This window comes from Candoia aspera, chromosome 3 (assembly GCF_035149785.1).
Source record: "Candoia aspera isolate rCanAsp1 chromosome 3, rCanAsp1.hap2, whole genome shotgun sequence".
Taxonomy (NCBI): Eukaryota; Metazoa; Chordata; class Lepidosauria; order Squamata; family Boidae; genus Candoia; species Candoia aspera.
This window is the reverse complement of record NC_086155.1, coordinates 197,535,314-197,556,171: the sequence shown is the minus strand read 5'-3', so window position 1 is coordinate 197,556,171 and position 20,858 is coordinate 197,535,314. Positions and strand designations below refer to the sequence as shown.

The window sequence follows — 20,858 nt, the reverse complement described above, 5'->3', positions numbered from 1 at the left end:
ATGAAACTTACCTTTTTAATGTGAAGTTGCCTGAACTTGAAATAATTTTTAAGTAAATTGTGATCTCCCAGGAAACCCCTAGTGACCTCTTGTGGAACCCTGGTTGAGAAACCCCACCTACAGCAACGGCTAGGCATGCAGGCTTACAGCTTCATTTATATCAAACTTTATTGTATTCATTAGTACAGTAAAGCAAGGAAACCATCTGCAGAAAGCTCACAAACCATTTTATGGTAGCATATCGGCATTTCAGAAAGGAGTTTTTACAGTGGATAATTGCGAGGTCTAGTTACGTAATGCCACCACAGGGGAGGTAAGTGTCCCTCCTTACGAGCTGGAGGCAGCTGTTCTGAAGTTGGACCTCCTGGTGGAGTTTCTTCCTGAAGCTGCTGAACCTGTAAACGAGAAACGGACTTATCCACTACCCGGAACCTGCAGCTTTCCACATGCCTGAGGGGAAAATGCTTAATTTAGAACGCATCTTAAGCTGTGTTTCCACATTACAACTCCGGTGTAACTTCTTTGCAACAAGAAAACCCTGAGCCATGAGATGGTGATGAGGCAGAGGTGAGGGGCCGTGCTTTGGCTCAACAAGCGCCCCGTGTAGCTTCCGAGATCTCTCCCAACACTTCTGGTAATTAGAAGCAGCTTCCAGCAGCACATCCACAGTTTTCCCTTCATTCCTTAGAAATATGTTGGGAGGAGTTGAGAATGTTGTTTTGTAAGGTAGGTGGTGGTTTTGTAAGTTGCGGGGCAGGGGAAAGACTTCAATGGAAGTATTTTTTAAGGGAAGCATCCCTTTCAAGCATTAAAAGCCTAAAATACAGAACTTTGTGACAGTCAGGTTCAGGAACTAAAATTATAAAGCAGGGGAGGAGGAATGACAACAGACAGACCCAAAGGATGAAGTAATGCACCCTGGACCCAGTTTCTAAAAACCACCACCAGTAACAGTGACAGGATAATCTGGAGATGGGCTTTTTATTACATTTGGAATGTTCTGATTAAAAGTTCACTTCCAATTCCAGGCAGCAACAAATCTAGCGTTAAAAAATGGTAATACTGCTGAACTGGAGAAGATGGACTGTATCTACTTCTACATAAACTGTATCCTTGCATAAAACTGCTTCCCCCACCCATTTAAAAGCCTCTTTTGAGGTTCAGGGATAAACAGAAAAGACTGAGAAAACTGCACAATGCAGTTAGAAGCTGGGGGGTTGCTCCAAATGGGCAGAGGTGGAATGAATGCATCTAAATCAACTCAACTGATCAAGGTCCCTTTGATGTATCTTTAATGATTTTACACTAGGGATCTAGCATGCTTCAGTTCTATAGGCAAAAAAGTCCCTCAGAGCAGATATGGGCATTGACACACGAGGGCACCTTCTCAAAGAAGCCACATCATTTTCTAAGCTTGCACAGGAGCCACATGATCCCGGGGAAAATTTGTGTTTGCATTAAGGAGTGTGTGTCTTTGTATTGCTGCCATCTCACACAATTTTCCTGAGTCCATGTGGCCATGTGAGCCCCAGAAAACCATGGCTCCCTTCAGGATAGAGCAAGGCTGTGTGTGTGTGTACACGTACATACATACATATAGCATGCTGAATCTGAAGCTCCCTTGGTGGACAGAACTAAGAGCCATTTTGGTGAGGTTTTAGGAGTGAAAAGAGTGCTTTCATCCTCTAAGGCACCCATTTTACTCCTTAACTGCCCACTCTTAAAAAAGGGTCAACACGTCTTGTTCCCTCCTAACCTTAAGGAAAGGGGTCTAACGGACAGTGGGTGATGGGCCATCAGGCCCCAAACCACATTTTAAGACCCATATCCCAAGGTATCAACAAACAGAACTCCTATTTGTGACTTGCTTCAAAATTATTTCATAGGAAAGTAATTGTAAAATTACTGGTAACAAACCTCTTTATCCCAACTTTCCAGCTGCAGCTTCTTCCATTGTTCTCTCTTAGCAAAGTAATCAGGGTACATTGCTTTCTCTGATGGATGCCACATCTCTAGGACCCAGTTGGGTGACTGCAGGTCAGAAGCAGGTCATAGCATGAACAAACGGTTATCCGCTGCATCTTTAAAGGAACAATAGTCTTCTTCTTGCTCTTTTGCTGAGATGTTTCCGATAGATTTATTTTGTATACTGTGCATCTAGTAACGTTAGACTGTGGTTGTTGGTCTGTTTAAACCAGTGTTTCTCAACCTCAGCAATTTTAAGATGCGTGGACTTCAACTCCCAGAATTCTCTGGGAATTCTGGGAGTTGAAGTCCACATATCTTAGAAGTTGTTGAGGTTGAGAAACACTGGCTTAAACCAAAATGATGAAATTCCAGAGATGCTATTTCCTGCACTGGAAGACCTAATGTCAGAAAACTGCCAGATCATCCTGGTATGGCAGAATCAGTGCATTTCAGAAAAAAAAGTTATTCTCATCTATAGACAAAGGGGGGTTGTAATTAGATGCTCATAATTCTGGGTATTTAGTTACTTAGGTAATATATTTCTATGCTGCCGCAAACAAGAAGACTTGTGGTGGCTTACATAGGAAAAAAAGAATATAATTAAAACATCCATGGTTCAAAAATAAATGTGCAACAACAACACAACAGTAAAACCAGAAAAAATAAAGGTTGGAACCACAAGTCAGGGGCAGGGTCTCTGAAACAGCTCCATCTTCAAAAGCTCCTGAAAAACCAACCAAGAGAGTTGATCTGGCCTGGTCTCACAGGAAGGCTGTTCCACAATGTTGGTGCTGCTACAGAAACGCAGCGCCTCCTCACTTCAGCCCCCCCGAACCTCCCCAAAGTGCGGATATGATAAAGCACTGGCTGCAGACATGAGACACTGCCGTATACAGGACTGCCCTGTGAGCTCTTCCCATGCTGTAGATAGGCAGCAGCTTCCTAGAGTCTTCTGTTCCCTCCTATTCCCTGCTATCCGGTCTCTCTTCTAACTGAGGTCAAGCAGACACCTACGACGAGCACAGCACGCCCTGCCACCGAGCTTTCTCCTATGCACAGGTAGCGGCTGAGTCACTGATGCTCATCCATGTGAGACCTGGACAGCTCCCCTGTTGCCCTGCATTCATGGGTTCTTCCTCATAACTAGAGGATAATTCTGCATTTCATTGTGGAATCTTCTCCTACTCATTAATGGAAGTTACTGAAAACTCTTGGGATTGAGAGTGCCAGTATGTGCACCACATCCAGGAATTAATTACGCATAATGCCTGCCATGTCACCTCCTGACCTTAAAGCACTCGTATCTCTCATAGCTTGTGCCGCCCGGAGAGTCAGGGAAGATGTACGGCTGAGGATGCTGATTTGCCCAAAATTCTTCTTCAGCGGCCATCAACAGCTTGGTTGCTTTGACCATGTCTTTTTCATCCTTGTGTTCATCAAACCGTGCTCTCAGCAGACAGGCATAAAATCGATACTTATCCCTGAGAATACAAAGACAATGTTTATTCCAAGAAAAAAAACCTGTAACTATCGTCTCAACTGACAAATACTTCGTATTTCACTTAATAGGGTTTTCCTTTTTTTCAAAGCTATTATTTAGGGGCTGAATAATCTGTTCCCTCCTGTGATTTCATCAGCACCAGCAGCTCCAGCCTCACCATAGTCCTCACTATCTTCATGGGTAAACCCTTCTTATTCTATGCTCCCATGCTTTATACGTTTTTGGAAAACCACCTTCCTTATAGCCAAAATATAAGCAGAGGACAAGTGATCTTTCTGTTTTAGACTAACCCTTGATACCTGACCTTTCATATGGAAAAGGTACTTAGCCTAGGCATTTCTTCCCCAAGTCCAAACCGGTTTTTTTATGTGAACCTAAAACCTTCCCACCTTCTTACCAGACCCACTGTCTTTTCTGGCACAGAGATCACCACAGAATCCAGGGCTATTCTATCCACAGCAGGCAGCTCCTTTCCGTACCAACCAGCCACTTATATTGGCTCCAAAAAGGGGTGTCCTGCACCTGTTACGCTGCATTCAGCCTCAAACCTATCAAAGCACCCAGGGCCAAACCTCACCGGAGGACGGAGGGTAGATACACGGGTTCAGCCTCCCACATTTATCAAACACTACCATCTCATGGTAGGTTCAAAGAGATTGCTCTCTGATAGTGTAACAGTGCTGTTCTCAGTGCTTTGCTGACTTCCTGACTTCTACAGGTAGTCCTCGACTTACTACCATTTGTTTAGCGACTATTTGAAGTTATGACACCACTGGAAAAAGTGACTTATGACCGGTGCTCGCACTTACAACCATCTCAGCATCCCTGCGGTCACACAATCTAAATTCAGGCACACAATCTAAATACCGGCATGTATTTACAACAGTTGCAGCATCCCAGGGTCACGTAAACGCCATTTGCGACCTTCGCAGCTGGCTTCTGACAAGCAAAGTCAATGGGGGAAACCAGATTTGCTTAACGACCATAGTGATTCACTTAATGGCCACAGCCAAAAAGGTCATAAAATTGGGCATGACTCAATGACTGCCTCACTTAGCGACAGAAGTACCGGTCCCGATTGTGGTTGTAAGTCAAGGACTACCTGTATTTCAAGCAGAAAAGCATTAAGAAGAAAGGCAAACATTTATACTTCTTCTGCCTTACTGTAACAACCAAAAGTGTCCTTTAAAAAGCTACAAATGCGATATTATTGAAAAAGAACTTTGTGGTCTAAACAAGATTTAGGCATTCCCTGCTCTGGAACTACAAAATCATCCTAAATAGCAAAAATGAAATAGAACAGTTTGTATGTAATCCAGTTCCAACAACTTTCTTCATTAATCCTATGATTAAGAAAGTATCTAAATGGGGAAAAAAGTGATAAAAGCAAAATTTTACTTTCTTGGTTTTGCTCTTGAATTTTCCTTTGTAAAGCAAAGTTATAAACATAAACTTTTTTTTTTATCATGAACCTCTTTCAGATTTGCTCCTTTTTAAGGTTTGTCCTTTATTTTTTCCAAGTCACTGTTAAGTATTACATAACATACACTTTTCTGCCATGATCATGTGAAAAATGGAATGGCACACAGCATGTACTTGGATATTTTCGGAAGCTATTAAAGTCAAGACAGGAAAGATTAGTCTGCTTATACCACACTTGATCAGACTCAAAGATGATCTAAGCCACACAGTTAGCCAAAGACTCTCTGGTAGGTCGAGTCCTATGGAGCACTTAAAATACCCTGGTGTTAAGTTAACAGAAGGACAGATGCTCCTGAGTGCCGCTCTGTTCCTGGGGATTACAAGGATGCATCTATTCAGTTTTCTTGGCAACAATGCGGAAGTGGTTTGCCACTGACTTCTTCAAAACTGGCTGGGTGACTTTGGACCAGCCACTCTCAGTACAACCCACCTCAAAGGCTTGTTGTTGTGGGGAAAATAGGAGGTGAGAGCATAAATAAGGTGGGATACATATATAACAAGAACACACTTGTTAAAAAACTTCTAAGTGGAAAAACTCTGTAGAATGGCCACTAGAGGGCCCTAATAGTCAAATAGAGTAGCTAGTTAATTATTGATTTATATCCAGCGGTAAGCAAAGCATAGTATATATTTAAATAGATTATCTATCTGATTGCAGCTTTTCTTCCTAAATACATGAAGCTTTATAGCCTTGGATCACATTTTAAGTAGGACTGAAATGGCTACAGTAGTTATTTCTGAATCCTAAATTCTTTTGTTTTTCAAGATGAAACATTCCACCTCATCCCATCATCCTAATTTGCCTGTTTCAACATATTTTCACATAATTATATGTGGAGTCCAACAACAAAAACCAGACACAATATAGCAAGGGTGGCTATTTAATACTTGCTTAATAAACAAAACTGGCTTATTTGACAGCATTTTTACCAGCACCATTCTACCCACATGTCCCACTGATGACAGTGGGCCATTATTATTTTTTGACTGCCACACACTTACCACTTACCCTACCAGTTCAGTTCCACGGTGGTACACATGCAATCAGAGTAGGGTGTGGGCCCCAACACTTTACACTTAGTGTAAGTCTCATTTGTCATTCTGTTCTCAGTTACTTAGTTTGGAGAGATTGTTTTCAAATTCTCTGCAGTCCATTTAGGGGAAGATCCATCTAACGATTTGGAATCAGTGTACTCTCGAGCATCCCACTTCTCAGCCTTTTATTATTTTTAAACACTGATGCTCTGGAGAAATAACAGGGACAGGAGGCACAGTTTGGAAGAAATGGCAACAATCTCATTTTATTCTTTTATTCTCATCCTAGGTACTGTAGTTATAATTCCCAAAACTCATCTAGAACTCTTCCAGTTGTGTTGGGAAGTACCCAAGAGTTACCTGACAAACGTATCCCATCTATTCCCATCATACTCCCCAACAAATAGTAAAAAATTCTCAAAAAAGAGAAGAGGACAATAATATTGGCATCCAAAAACACCAGAAAGTAAAATGTTGGAAAGACATCAAAGAGAAGGGAAATACTGCACATAAACGTTCTGCAGGAGAAAACCTGAAACTGTGAGGAGGGTGGGATACGTTACATATACTGAATTCTCTTCTCTTGGAACTACATCATCTGCAAAATACTTAAACTTAACTCTCATTTCTTCAAGAGATAGAAATGGATGACTACTTTTTCATACACATGTTTTCCTCTTTCTCTTTGCTGCTGAGTGTATAGAAAAGTGGGCAAGAGGATGAACAGTGGGATGCTTAAGGTGAACAGACAGAAACATAGTCCACAGTGGATCACAACATTATCGATTTAGAAATCAACTAGGTTAGTCCAACAAGTCCTCCTTCCAAGCAATGTACCATAACGGTGACTTCAGTATATTGCCATTGTCGTTGTCATTATTGTTGTGTACATCACTGGTTAGGCCCAGATCACATCTCTATTCAGCTCTGAATAAGCCTTGTTGGCAGAGGATGATGGAACTACCCTTCCCTGAAAAAAGGGACCACAAACCCTAATTTTCCTGGGCAATCCACTGGGGCCCATATTCAGCAAACCACGGCTAATCCAACCTTGGCAGCTTTCCGATGTGTGCAACTCCCAGAATTCCCCAGCCAGTAGGGAGTTGGAGTCCACCCATCTGAAAGTTGCCAAGATTGAGAAACGCTGACTTAACGTGAGGCCTGATCCCAGACCCGTGCCTTTCTACCCCAACCCAGAGCTGTCGTGTAAACAGAGGCCACGGACACGCGGATTAACTTGGCGCAGGATTCGCGCAACAAAAGCGCAACGGAGAAGAAAGCGCGGAGGCGCTGGGTGAAGAAAAAGAGCGAAATAAACGCTTGTGAGAGCAGGGAAATCGTCCACCCGTTGGACGACAACGCCCACCCTCCCCCAGCACCGCGAGGGCTGGGGATGATGGGAATGGGAGTCTTCACGCAACCCAGGAGGGAACGAAGGGCCTGACGGGCTGCAGGACGGGGCGAGGGGCCGGTGACTCACCGGAAGATACACCAGGACTCGAGGTGCCGCTGGGCTCGCTTGTAGAGGCGCATCACCTTCTGCCGGTGCGTCAGGTACGCCGCCATCTTGGCTGCAACCCGCTCGACTTTCAGGCCGGGGGACGCGGGGGGGGGGGAGTTGCGCCGCAGGGGCTGACGGGAGCGCGATGACGTTCGGCCTCTAGAGAGAGAAAATGTAGAGTGACACGCGGCCACTGAAGTCCCGTCACCGTCTTTTTCCCCGAACATCAATACAGAGTGAGCCAAATCGAAGTCTTTGGAGCGACTCCTCTGCCTCTGCGCCTCGCGCCCTCGGAAATCTATGACGATTTTATGTGAGGTACCACTCTTAAGTTTTCTATGTCTACGAGTAATCCTCCACCAGGGAGGATATGACGTTTTCTTTTTGATTCGGACTCATGGAGATAATAATCAGAGGGGCCTTTCTGCCGGCATTAGTAATGTCCAGCAGGTGTAGAATATTTAAGGAGCAGGAAATATTCTATTCTGCTCTATTCTATTCCGTCAATATAATTATACACACACACACACACACTTTCACCGTCAGTGCCCCCTTTGGGAAGCCCAAGACAAACAGAGCGGCCTGTGCAGAAGGAGAGGAAGATGACGGTGGTGGGAGTCTGCCGTTACGAAACGATATTGACTTGACATTGATACGCTATTTTAAGACTTAGAGTTTCTTTTTTAATTTTGCTTTTGCAAATTTTGGGGGCTTAGTGCGCTGTGCAAACCAACTCGTTGGGGTCCGAGCTGCAAGAACGCCTCGGAGCCTCAGATGGTTGGCGCTTCCTTCCCTAGGACGAGTGTTTCGTTTTCGGACGTTCCGCTTCCTCCTGGGCGACCTGCCGCGGTCACAAGGGAACCGGAAGTGAGGGGCGGCGCGTAGCAACTCCTCTTTCTCTGCCTCTTTGGGGCGAGCAAGGAAGGCACGTGCGGGGCCCGGTCGCTATCGTCATGAGCCGCTTCAAATTCATTGGTAAGGGCGGTTGCTTCGGCAACCGGGGGACAGAGCGGCGTTCGGGGGTCCTGGGGCGGAATGCGGGGACGTGGGGTTGGGTGGCCGTGGGAGTGGTGCGCGTCCTGCCACCTCGGGCATCCCCCTCTTGCCAAAAAGAGCAGTTTGGGGGGTCGCAGGAGCGAAGCCCTTGGGGCTCGCTTCCCTGTCGAGGGTCCCAGCTTGGATCTTTGGGGCTGCATTCACACAACCTGCTGGTTCTGGTTAGGGAGTGAATGCAGATTCTGGGCTGGCACGACTCATTGGGTCACACCTGGCTGCACACAAAATGCCCATTCACAAAAAACTAAGCAAAATTAGCATTAACCGAGGGTAGTGTGTCATGGGAATGCAACCTCTGAATCTTTACTGGACATGTTGAAGGGTATCATGTGAATCGGGTCAGTAGGTTTTAATTAAGGGTCTCTTCGGTAAGCATTGAAGTGCAGTGCTGGATACTTTTGGAAGATGCTGAAATAGCAAAGACTGCATTTGCTACTCTGAGCAAAAGTACAGACTTTCGCTCAACCCAATTAGCAACTAATTATTGCCTTTTCTTTTAACTAGATATTGGTATTAACTTAACTGATCCTATGTTCAGAGGCATATACAGAGGTACTCGGAAACATCAAGGTAAAGCTATATTGGCTTACTCCCATCCCCAGATTTCGGGGTATGTAGATGCATAATAATAACAACTTTGAGTAGTTATATGACTAGATCTTTTTACACTGTCTTTTCTCTGGATCCTGAAGGGGAAAAAACCCTCTTAAGATGGAGGCCTCCATGTATCTTGTTTGCTGTTCATTCACTTCATGACCTGAAGAGAAGCCACTTTCTCTCCTATCAGTCGCTTTTTCAACTGCTTTCAGTTTTTCCCAAGCATCATGGTCTTCTTCAGTGACTGATTACATACCCCAAATATTTAAGCTTAAACTTCCTTAGTAGTGCTTCCAGTGAACAATCTGGTTTTATTCCATCAAGATTTGTTCTTCTTGAGGTTCTAGGTATTCACAACTATTTTCTTAAGTGCCACAATTCAGAGGCATCCATTTTTCTTTATTCAGCCTTCCTCATGATCCAGCTGTCACAGCTATGTGGTGCAGCTGGGGAAAGCACAGTCTTTGAAAAATGTACCTTTATTGTCAGTGTAATTTCTCTATACTTTGGCCTACCTTCTCCCAAGTAGCAAGCATCTCTTTATTTCATGACTAGAGTCAATATCGCTCTGAATTTTTGAGCATAGGAAGATAAATTCTGTTACTACAATTTCTCTGCCTGTTTGGATTAGCTGGCATTGCTTGTTGACATAACCATATAGTATTGAACAGCAGACCGCTGGTTGCACCCTCTTCTTTCACCTTCAATAGGAGATTCCGTTGCTTCCAACTCTCAAATGGTCTCATCGGCATATCTGAGATCATTGGTGTTTCCTCTAGCAATTTTAAATCCAGTTTCTATTTCTTGTCCAGAAATGGATGATATATTCTGCATATAGCCGCCCAGAGTCCCTCTTTTGGGGGAGATGGCGATGAAATTTGAGAAATAAATAAATAAATAAAATAACAGTACATAACCTTGATGCATTCCTTTCCCAATGTTGAACCATTTAACTGCTCTATATTTTGTTCTGTTACTTCATGACAATCAATCCTGGATCTTCTACATTTTTATTAATAACTTTGATATGGAGATGGGGGGAGTGTTATCAAACAGGCCAATGACACAAAATGAGATGGGTTACCTAATACCCTAGAACAGTGTTTCTCAACCTTGGCAACTTCAAGATGTGTGGAATTCTGGGAGTTGAAGTCTACATTTCTTGAAGTTGTTAAGGTTGAGAAACACTGCCCTAGAAGACAGAAATTAAATTCAACTGAAATTTAGTAGGTAGAAATGCTGAATTTTTCCCTTAGGAAGCAGAAATCAAATTCACAGATGTAGAGTGGGGATACCTGGTTTGGTAATGGTGCTTGTGAAAAAAATCTTAGAATAGCCTGCAGGAGCCAGCAGTGTGATGCAACTGCGAAAAAGGCAAATGCAGTTTTAGGCTGGATCAACAGAAGCACAATTTCCAAACCATTGGAAGTAGAAATATCCACCTTACTCTTCTTTGGTCAGACTTATATTTACTGTATCCTGTGATGGGCACCACATACTTTAAGGCTCCAGGGAAACTAGAAGGGCTTCAGAGACGGGCAAGAAGGATGATCAGATGATTAGTCCAGTGAAGAGAACTGAAGAGAGCTAGGGATGTTTAGCCCTGAGAAAAGACCACCCCTGAAATACCTGAAAGGTTGCCCCATGGAAGAATGTCAACGCTTGTTCTCTATAATTCCAGAGGGCAAGAGATGGAGGAATGGAATTCATTTATGGGAAAGCAGATGCAGTTGAATGGTAGGAACATTTTTCTAAGAACAAGTAGACAGTGGAAGCAACCATCTGGATAGATAGTGGGCTCTCCTTCCTTGGCTGGGGAGCCGTCTGTCAGGAAAACTTTCCTTTGAAGTCTTACGCTGAACTAAGAGTTGGAGTTGATGGCCTCAGGGGCTTCTTCCAATTCAGTGAGTGGCAACACATTTGGAGGCCAAATGGTTGGTTTAAACAGGGGCTAGGCTGGTCAGGAATTCTAAGGAGTTCTCCTAAGAACACAAGCAGGACTCCTGGCCCATCTAGTCCAGCAGTCTGTTCTCACAGCGGCCAACCCACTGCATAAGGAAGCCCAGCAGACGGCCACTGAGGCAGTCCCACTGCCGTCAAGGCTATTGGTCACTATGACTTCCATGAAGTGGTCCAACCTTTTTTTGAAGCCAGCCAAGCTGGCAGCCAGCATCACATCTCGTGGTGGAGACTTCCAAAGCTGAATTACGGCTTGTATAAAAAATTATTTTCTTTTTGTCTGTCCTGACTCCTCTGGGAATCAATTTCATTGGGTGACTTCTGCTGCTCATATTTGGGAAGGAGAACATAGCTCCGCCTTGTCCACTTTATCCACACCATGCATAATGTTGTACACCTCCATCATGTCCCCTCTCAGTCACCTCTAGACTAAAAACCTTCTCTCATAGGGAAGCTGCTCCATCATGCTGGTTGCCCTCTTCTGAACCTTCTCTAGCAAGTCTGGGTACTTTCTGAGGTGTGGTGACCAGCATTGCACACAGTATTCCAGATGCAGTTGCACCCTTTTTTCATATAAGGGCATCTCTATCTTAATTGCCTTTTCTTATTATCCCCAACATTCTGTTGGTCTTTTTTACAGCAGATGCACAGGGTGTTGACACCTTTATTAAATGGTTTGCCATTATTCCAAGATTTCTCTCTCTCTCTCTTTTAAGATCTCTATCCCACCTTTATTACTTTTATGAATAACTCAAGGCGGGGAACATACTAAATACAACAGCAACCCTGTGAGGTGGGCTGGGCTGAGAGGGAGCAACTGGCCCAAGGTCACCCATGCCTAAGGTGGGACTAGAACTCCCAGTCTCCTGATTTCTAGCCTGTTGCCTTAACTACTAGACCAAACTTTCCTCATCAGTCACTGCTAGCTCTGATCCCATTAGTCTGGGGAAGGCAGTTCCTTGGAAATTCTGAAAATATGTGAGTGCTCCTGATATGTTGCATTTGTATATAACAATGTTTTTTTGTCAAAGTAAAGAGTGGAAAAGAGAGCCAATTGGTCTAGTGATTAAGGCAACAGGTTAGAAACCGAAAGATGAAGAGTTCTAGTCCTGCCTGAGGCATGAAAGCTGGTTGGGTGACTTTGGGCCAGTCGCTCCCTCTTGGCCCAACTCACCTCACAGGGTTGCTGTGGTGGGGAAAATAGGAGGAGGAAGGAGTATTTTGTATGTTCTCTGCCTTGAGTTGTGTATAAAAATAATAAAGGCAGGATAGAAAATAAATTTAAAAAAAGAGTGGAATATTACTGTTGTGCATTGCAGAGGTGTGACGATTAAGACAATATTTTACTGAGGTTTACTGTTTAATTATGATGGCATAATATGATTGGAATGGTTACTGCTATGAAACTTTGAACAGAAACAAAACAAAAAAAACAGGAAATAGAGATTGTGAACAGTTATAAGGATCATAGCTTTGTTTTAAAATATGGATTTTTATTTTTTATGTATTTATGTGTGTATGTTTGTATATATTTGCAGATGACTTCTTGGAGGTAATAGACAGAGCAATCAAAATTGGGGTTCGAAAGGTAAGTTTGGCATTAAATGTTTTTAGATGTGGTGCTTTATCTTGTCTGAAATGTCAGTTTTTCCTTGCTGTTGACTGTCAATTTATGTTCCCCGTAACATATTTCTTAAACCTGGCATTCAGAAATTAGCGTTTATGATAACATGTTTTTCTTAATTTCAGCTCATCATCACAGGTGGGAGTTTGCAAGATAGTGAAGATGCCCTGCAGCTGGCCCAAACCAATGGTATTTCTCGTCTTACATCATATACCTTTAAGTGGAATGCTTGAATTATCCTACATTGTATTTGCCTAAAAGGAAAAGGAAACTTTTCCTGCACCGGTGAATTAGGGAGGTTGGTTATCTTACAGTCACTGAGAAAAGGATATGTGGAGGAGCCAGAGGTCACATAACGAAAGCAAGTGTTTGACATGGAAGGAGAGAAGCCCTCCCAGGGGGGTGGCGAGTAGTAAGTCAGCCCTGTCCTTCTCTTGCTACCCTCCCGTATAGGTGAATGTCTGCTATGGAGAGACACCTGGAAGTTCTTAATGCAAGGGGATTGTGTGCCATCAGGTTGGAGTCGACTCTTAACAATGTGAATGGGGATTCTGGAAAATAAATATCCTCCATCACTTCCCTGGATAGGGAAGATCTCTGTTGTGGACAATCACCCTCTGTATTTTCATGGGAAGGAGAAGGTGGTGGGGTTGAGAAGCTGACCAAGCAGGATTAGACCTTAGCGTGCTTGAGCTACGAAACGGAATTGGACTTAGTGGCGTTTATAATGAGTTGTAATGCCAGTTATATGCAAGTAATGATGTCTTCATGGAAATGACACAGCTGTATATTTGCATCATGATTTTTGATTTGTGACGTATGCCATAGTATTTGAGTGATGACATCATCATACGTATCATTGCCCACAATTGCTCATAGATTTACCAGGCATGCATAGATTTCCTTGTGCTCGCAGCCCAGTGCAAAAAGACCCCTATCAACTCATCTGCTTGTTGCAAGCAGCAGAAGAAATAACTGTACCCCAAAGATCACATCCCTAGATTCCATCACTAGAACACGCTGGCTGAACAGATCCATCCTGAGAATAGCAGTTGCCTAGATCCCTTGAACTGGACGTGATTTACTACAGACCGAACATACTGTGTCTTTATGCTTGCTGAGCCCAGATTCCTGCAGTCTCTGTGTGTGGGTCTTTACACGCATGTAGTTTGCATGTGAGTAGATTTGTGTGTACATTTGTGAGAGGTTTATTAATTTAATAGGTGGGGCGCCTTATTTTAGAGGCAATTAATTTTGATCAATAATCTTTAACAAGGTTAATAAAATGTATTCCTTTCTAGAGGTTCCTGGGTCTTGTCTTAAGTGTATATATTTGCATATACATGTACATGTACGTATTTGTGTTACATGCATATATTTTGGGGGGGATCTCCAGAATGTGTCTCAGCGGTAGCTGGCAAATGGCAACTCAGGCATCTAACTAGAGAGGAAACTATCTGGTACCTGCCTTTAATGGAGAAGAATGAATTGGCTGCAATTCCTGTGCTTTCATTTCTGCAAATCCTTGCACACAGGGAATGATAGCTTCTTTTTCTAGTACCTGCCCTAGCAAAAACTGTAAAGCAACTTTCAGGATCCAACCGTATATATACAGACAGGGCAGGTGTAAAGGCATTTTCCCTTTATGGTTTAACGGAGTCTGTACCAGCAGTGTCAAAGCTCTCGTGTTATCTGATTTCAGAAATGTTTTACAGTACTGTTGGCTGCCACCCCACTCGCTGTGGAGAATTTGATCAGGGTAACCCTGACCAGTACCTGGCAGAGTTGCAAGATTTAGCTGAGAAAAACAAAGGGAAAGTTGTCGCAGTCGGAGAGTGTGGCCTGGGTAGGTATCAGCCCCCTCGCTTAAGGGCACTGGTTTTTCATGGCAGTTTTTCGAAGGCCACCTCACTGTCTGTTTTCCTCATTCCAGACTTTGACAGATTAGAATTCTGCCCCAAAGACATCCAACTCAAGTAAGAAATGTATTTACTGTTTCAGATACATTGTGCTGGTCATGCTTTCTTTTTATCCCTATGTTGTACTGTTCTGTTGCGGTTTTGTCAGGAATGTCCCTTAGAAGCCACAGAACATCTCCCCTTTTTTTAATCTGTTCAGTTGTATCCCGTTCTGAGAGACTGCCTGGACAAGGTCTCTGTCTTCTTGACAAGGTTTTTCAAAAGTGATTTGCCACTGCCTGCTTCCTAGGGCTGAGAGAGAGTGACTGGCCCAGGGTCCCGCAGCTGGCTGGTGCCTAAGGCAGGACTAGAATTCACAGCCTCCCGGTTTCTAGCCTGATGCCCTAACCACTACACCAAACTGGCTCTGCCCTTATTTTAAGCCGATGGAAAAGCAAAGAGCAAATCAACAATTCCACTGTTTATCCTCAGACTGTCATAGTAGAGATTCTCTGCTTCCCGACATCACCTGCCTTACGGCGTTTGTTGGTGCTTGCAATGGCTGCCAAGATTTTCATTCTGGATGTTTTGCTTCTGCTCATTCTATTATGACAGAAATGGTTGTAAAATTGGATGGCTAGGATGAGGGAACGAGGCCTCAGGTTGTGGCTACGAGTGGGATGTGGCAGCCCAAAGGGGGAAATGTCCACATCATAGTGCACATTGCCCAGTTTTCTGTGTGTGTGTGTGTGTGTGTGTGTGTGTGTGTCTGTCTGTCTGTCTGTCCCTGGATGCTGTTGCTACAGAGTACCCAAGGCACTACTAGTGAGATGGATATCTGCTCAGTAATTAGTCCTGATTTAATTCCATTAAATGAAATGGAAAAAATAGCTTTTTCGGAGCAAAAGAATGTAACACAAAAGAACATTCCTAACATAAACTTTGCTAATGTAGGGAACATAAGATTGTCTTGCTGGATCTGGGTGCCTTGCCTAGCATTAGGCAAAAGTTGATCAGGTGCCCCTGGATGCTCATGAGAAAGGGATGCTCGCCGTCTGTTTTTGGTCCTGACATCTGGTCAGCAAGATGTAGAATGTCTCTTAGCGTACAAATATATGTGAATGTTTAAAATATTTGCATCTTTGCTGGCAGATCACGAAACAGATCTGATAAAGTGACAGCTTTTTTGCATATTGGAGAAAATTTAAGCTGAGTCACTTGTTTGTGAGATCGGCAGTTATATAAATTTGAAAAATAAATATTTATGCTGTTTTGCATACCTGGGTCGGTCATGGCACCACAGTTGGTTAGCTAAGACCCTTCACAGTTAAAGGTAATTGGGCTGTTTCCTTTGACATTTGGGTCAGGACTATTAGAACGCCCAACTGGAAAAGTGTAATAAACGTGAGTTCCCAATCACAGATTCTTGAAAGTGGTTTGTAGTCAATATTATTTCGTTTCTGAAATCTTTGTGTACTGATTTATTGTTTGGCGCCCAGAATTGTATTGTTAGAATTGAGCAGCCATATAAACACTATGGATTGATTGAGCAATAAATAAACTTTTTATTTTCTTTCAGGTATTTTGAAAAACAGTTTGATCTATCTGAACAAACCAAATTGCCAATGTTTTTGCACTGTAGGAATTCACACCCGGAATTCGTAGGTGAGATTTGTTAATAAATTAAAAGAATGAATGTTTACTTTTGAGGGAACAAAAGCTCTTAGGATTTTAAAATCAAATTCTTCTTTTGCACAGAAATAATGAGACGAAACAGAGGGAGATGTGCAGGAGGAGTGGTAGGTGCAATGCAGCTATAACCTTTTTCAGCATTATCCTTGTTTATGATGTGAAGTCCTATTGCTATATATGCATTACAAGTTCTACAATTCTCTTTGTGTTTGCATTCATCATCCAAAACCTGCTCCCAAGAACACTAGCCAAATAAAGAGCAGTCTGGATGTAGCATCAAGCCAAGTTTTACTGGTTTGTTAGGAATCGTGATTTCTGTGATCTGAATCTTTTTTGTTTTTTAATTTGGCCGTGTCTTTCCATGAATTGGTCACCCTTAGGCCTTGCTAGCCATGTCTAGAAGTTGAACTAGGACAGCGTAGCTGCATCTTCTGGGGTAGCACAAAGCATGGCACACCCGTGAAAAAGAGGGCAACCATGTTATCTTCCTATTCGAGCTGCTAAATTTTCTCACATTTTCTACGCGTACGCAGCTGCCAAATGCCACCCAGAAAGACCAACAAAAATAATTAGAGGGAACTGACAAAAACGATGGTTGGGTATTAAGAAACATTTACCTTCAGTCTTATGATTCATGCTTCTAATTATTTTCATAGGTCCACTCTTTTGATGGCACTAAAGAAGAGGCAGCAGCTATAATAGATCTGGATCTTTATATAGGGATAAATGGCTGGCAAGTTATTTTTAACATTGACACTTCCTTTAAGCATTAAGGTTCAGTTTGGTAGGTATGGTTTATGACTTTTTAAAAAATAAAAATGCAGATCATTAACTATATAGTGTGTCTTGCTAGGGATATGACTAATATAAAGACCTTATTTGTGAAGCTTGAGGCAGGAAACAAGCAAAATCTTATGAAGATGCTAATAGGCTGTACTAGGTTTGATGGGCCGCATTAACTTTCTTAAGCACTGCAGTATGTTAGACTCATAGCTAAGAATAAACACAAGTAACAGTCAATAATATACAATAATCTCAATCTCAATCAGATGTACTAGTCTTAGCTCAGAAAAATCCTTTATCTGCAATTCTCAGCTAATGTATCCAGTCAGTTTTGGAGGTCTTCCTGTCCACCAAAGGGCTGGGAATAATTTCAAATGCCAAGTTTCCAGCCTCTATCTCATCTCTATCTTACAAAATACAGAAAATATAAAGGGGGAAAACGACACAACACTACGCGTGACATTTAGCTTTAGAACTTCTGCATAGTATCATCCAGAGAAGATACAGTAGAAATCAACTTTTGAGTAAATAGTTCATGTATTGCTGTTGTCACCAGGATTTAATTGAAAAATTCACACTGATGTCAGTAAGATTAGAAACACAACATTGGAGGGAGTATGCCCAAAATATTGGACCCAAAAATAAAAATTATTCATTGAATTTTATGAGTGGTTTCTTTTGTATGAAGTACACAACATTAATAAGCCACAGATATTTTCATCTTCAAAACAAACTTTCTAAAAATTATTTCCAGTTCTCTGAAAACTGAAGCCAACCTAGAAACAGTGAAGTCAATTCCCAGTGAAAGGTTAATGATAGAGACAGGTAAGTTATTTTGCTTTTACTAATACATCATTTTCAAAACTCTTTTAGGTCTGAGATATATTTGGGTTGTAATCTTGAGACAGCACATCCAGATCAAAGGCCAGACACAAGATTAGCCTAGCATGATCATCTGGATAGCTAATTCATTGATACTACATTGATAGAAAGGGGAAACGCCCTATTTTTTTTTTAATTTGAAAGGCATTATTAGTCCTTTGGTCATATTTAACCATGTGCAAAACTCACAGATTCAGGAACAAAATGTTCCAGAGGAATCTGGAATTTTCCATTCCTGGTGTGGATCATGCCGTTCTGGGGACAGTTCAGTGTGTTTCTGGAAGTAAATCTTGTGAATCAGAAATGTGCTCCAGACAACACTTCCAGAAAACTGTTGAACCAGCGTTGGAGCAGCATTGTCCAGAGAAGGAACTCCAAATTGTTCTGTTCCCAAGCCTGGGATTCTTCCTGTACGTCAGATTCTTGCCAAATATTGGATTACACCTTTTTCTCTTCTATCAGCAAATCCAGCCTGGTACCCTTCAGGCATATTAGGCCCATAACTTTCATAATTCTTAACAAGGCTGAACATGAGAATTATATTGACAACTTATCTGGAAAGTACCATGTGGAAGGCAAGTGGCAAAACCTGTGACTTGATGCAAGTACAGCTTACATATAGTATGTATAAGTACTTGCATCAGCTTTTGCAATGTGACACTGTATGGGCAGAGTTTGCACCATGACATTACTGTGCACGCATCAGCATTTATCTGAGAATGCTGCTTTTGAAGAAGAGCATAATAGAACATGCTTACTGTTACGTGCTACTCGCTCTTTCCCCAAAGTAGATGAAGCAAATGTTTAATAGATGGTATTGTAGGACATATATCCCCTTCCTTCAGTTAACTGGCAAGCATAGCCCTAAGAATTGTAACCGGGGTGAGAGCAGAAAAATATCAAGTTTTGTGCTCGATCCTTGATCATTTCATTTTTTTTCCTTACCATTTGCACGATGATTTAAAATTTATACATTGGTGGAGCAAGCTTTACCAAATAGATTGCCTTATTATTTGTTCTGTAGTATATTGACACCAATTTCTGCTTCTAATTAAAAACTGCTCCAAAAGGCCTAGGCAATAAGATTCAGACAAGCTTCTGTGGAAGCTTGTTAACATAGTATTTTACCCTATCTCTTCATCATCAGTTACCAAAATCAGATATAGTAAACCTTAGTTTAATGGACTTTAGATAAAACAGGCATTTTTCATTTAGACTTCACCAAATTGAGAATTTAAGACATCCTTTCCCCCAAATGGTCCATTAAATCCAAGGTTTTGCTGTACAAACTTATGGAGGTGTGCAGTATCTTTGGAATAATTGTATTGATGTTGCTGCTTTATACTCAGCCTGCGCTTGCAGTTGCAGTAAAAGCAACTTGCGTATTTGCAGCCTGTAACAATTTTTAAGAAATCAAATGAGAATTTTTAGCTTATTTTCTAAGTTCAGTGTGCAAGATATATATAGAGGAGAAAGGCAAGCAGGAGTATAAGACTGAAGTGTTCAAGTTTCTGGAATTCTTAATCGGTTAGAAAAATATCACCTTGTTTTTTTAAATTATTCTCTGACTAGACGCTCCCTGGTGCGGAGTGAAAAACACCCACGCAGGCTCAAAATTTGTAAAAACCACATTTCCAACAAAAAAAAAATGGGAAGTGGGACACTGCCTAAAGGACAGAAATGAACTTTGCCATATAATGTAAGTATGCCATTCCTGTCAGAGTTTCAGCCTAGTGGAGATTAGTCATGATTAAGTCCCCATGAAGCTGATCTAATGAGTCATGACATGCTCAAATTACATTGCTTTAAATGGGATGCGCTCATGTCTGTCTAGGCTGGAGCCAAAGAATTTAATGCTTTGTAAGATGCATTTTCTGGACTTCCACTTCTTGAGTGCAACATAACATCATGAGATTTGTTTCGCTGGAGCATGTCAAGATGCCATCTACTTTCCATTTCAATAGTGGCCAACAGAACAGCACTGGAAGTATTAAACATCTGTTATGGTATCAACCCCACAGAGTCAGGCTAATCTTAACAGGCCTCAAGCTGCTTGATAAAACATGTTTTTAAGTTAACCACTGTTGAGATTACCCACCATTCCAGCTTTGCATGTTAGAAACTCTCAGTCAAAACCAAAGCTTCCAGCCCTTTCCCAGTCACACAGAGAGGCACCATCCAGGTTCGGCTAGATTCCTTGCTGCTTTGTTAGATCATCATTTAGTGTGACAGCTGCATGCAATCATTTTTGTTGAATGCAAATTCCCAAACTCTAACATTTTTTTAAAAATTGTAAATATGGTTTACGTAACTTTTATGCAATTTTATCAAAAGTTGTCATCAACCTCTGTAAATTGTATTTTTTTCTACAAATTTTGTTTTGTTTCGTTGTAGCCAGATACTGGAAATACTAGCAGCAGTTCGTGAAGAGGAGCCATTAGAACTGGCCAACATTATCTATAACAACAGTATTAAAATTTTCTTTCCAGATATGTAAATCTAGTTAATTCAATTCATAAAATAAAGTATTCTAAGCCTACTCCCTAATTCTGAAATCATTATTTAGATGTCTGTTTGCTGTACAGGATGGCATAGTTAAAAATACATATGTGGAAATTCTCAGAACACTTTTGTTGTGCATTTTCTGGCATTTAAAAAGTTTTCTTCTTTGCCAGTATTTCAGATAATGTTATTGTGTAATTGCACAGTAACCAGAATTCCGCTCAAAAGACTTGTAATAGAGTTCCATAAATAAATATATCTTCTTCATTCCCAAGTCTATGTTCTTCTCTATATACTAGGAGGAACGGTATCTCTTAATCTCTTATTTTTAGCCGTCAAGCTGGGAGTGATGCTGTGTCATGGTTCTAAACAGAATAT

General features: G+C 41.9%; 2 protein-coding genes across 3 annotated transcripts; one reads left to right on the top strand and one right to left on the bottom strand.

Moving 5' to 3' along the window:
- Positions 1-150: 150 nt before the first annotated feature.
- Positions 151-7,596, bottom strand: NDUFB9 (NADH:ubiquinone oxidoreductase subunit B9). The gene is made up of 4 exons (XM_063299680.1): positions 7,467-7,596; positions 3,257-3,449; positions 1,918-2,031; positions 151-395 (listed from the first exon to the last, which is right to left on the bottom strand). Exons 1-4 carry the CDS (start codon positions 7,550-7,552, stop codon positions 264-266), a joined length of 525 nt encoding a protein of 174 aa, XP_063155750.1. The 5' UTR covers positions 7,553-7,596; the 3' UTR covers positions 151-263.
- A 739-nt stretch (positions 7,597-8,335) lies between these two features.
- Positions 8,336-20,749, top strand: TATDN1 (TatD DNase domain containing 1). Of its 2 annotated transcripts, XM_063299655.1 has the most exons (12): positions 8,336-8,462; positions 9,048-9,113; positions 12,638-12,687; positions 12,849-12,912; positions 14,426-14,569; positions 14,657-14,699; positions 16,201-16,286; positions 16,380-16,420; positions 16,970-17,046; positions 17,851-17,921; positions 19,551-19,677; positions 20,373-20,749. In XM_063299655.1, the coding sequence occupies exons 1-12, from the start codon at positions 8,441-8,443 to the stop codon at positions 20,473-20,475; spliced, it is 894 nt and encodes a 297-aa protein (XP_063155725.1). In that variant the 5' UTR covers positions 8,336-8,440; the 3' UTR covers positions 20,476-20,749. The 2 variants fall into 2 exon arrangements, with proteins under 2 accessions (XP_063155725.1, XP_063155724.1); XM_063299654.1 differs by lacking the exons at positions 8,336-8,462; positions 9,048-9,113 and having other exon boundaries at positions 12,632-12,687; positions 14,439-14,569.
- Positions 20,750-20,858: the final 109 nt, after the last annotated feature.

Excerpts from the sequence above, each read along its gene's own strand:
- TATDN1 (XM_063299655.1), top strand. The coding sequence starts at position 8,441 with ATGAGCCGCTTCAAATTCATTG. Across the intron at positions 8,463-9,047 it reads GAGCCGCTTCAAATTCATTG|ATATTGGTATTAACTTAACT; the intron begins GTAAGGGCGGTT and ends TCTTTTAACTAG. Across the intron at positions 16,421-16,969 it reads GGAGATGTGCAGGAGGAGTG|GTCCACTCTTTTGATGGCAC; the intron begins GTAGGTGCAATG and ends TTATTTTCATAG.
- NDUFB9 (XM_063299680.1), bottom strand. The coding sequence starts at position 7,552 with ATGGCGGCGTACCTGACGCACCGGCAGAAGGTGATGCGCCTCTACAAG. Across the intron at positions 3,450-7,466 it reads GAGTCCTGGTGTATCTTCCG|GGATAAGTATCGATTTTATG; the intron begins GTGAGTCACCGG and ends TTGTATTCTCAG. Across the intron at positions 396-1,917 it reads TGGAAAGTTGGGATAAAGAG|GTTCAGCAGCTTCAGGAAGA; the intron begins GTTTGTTACCAG and ends TCTCGTTTACAG.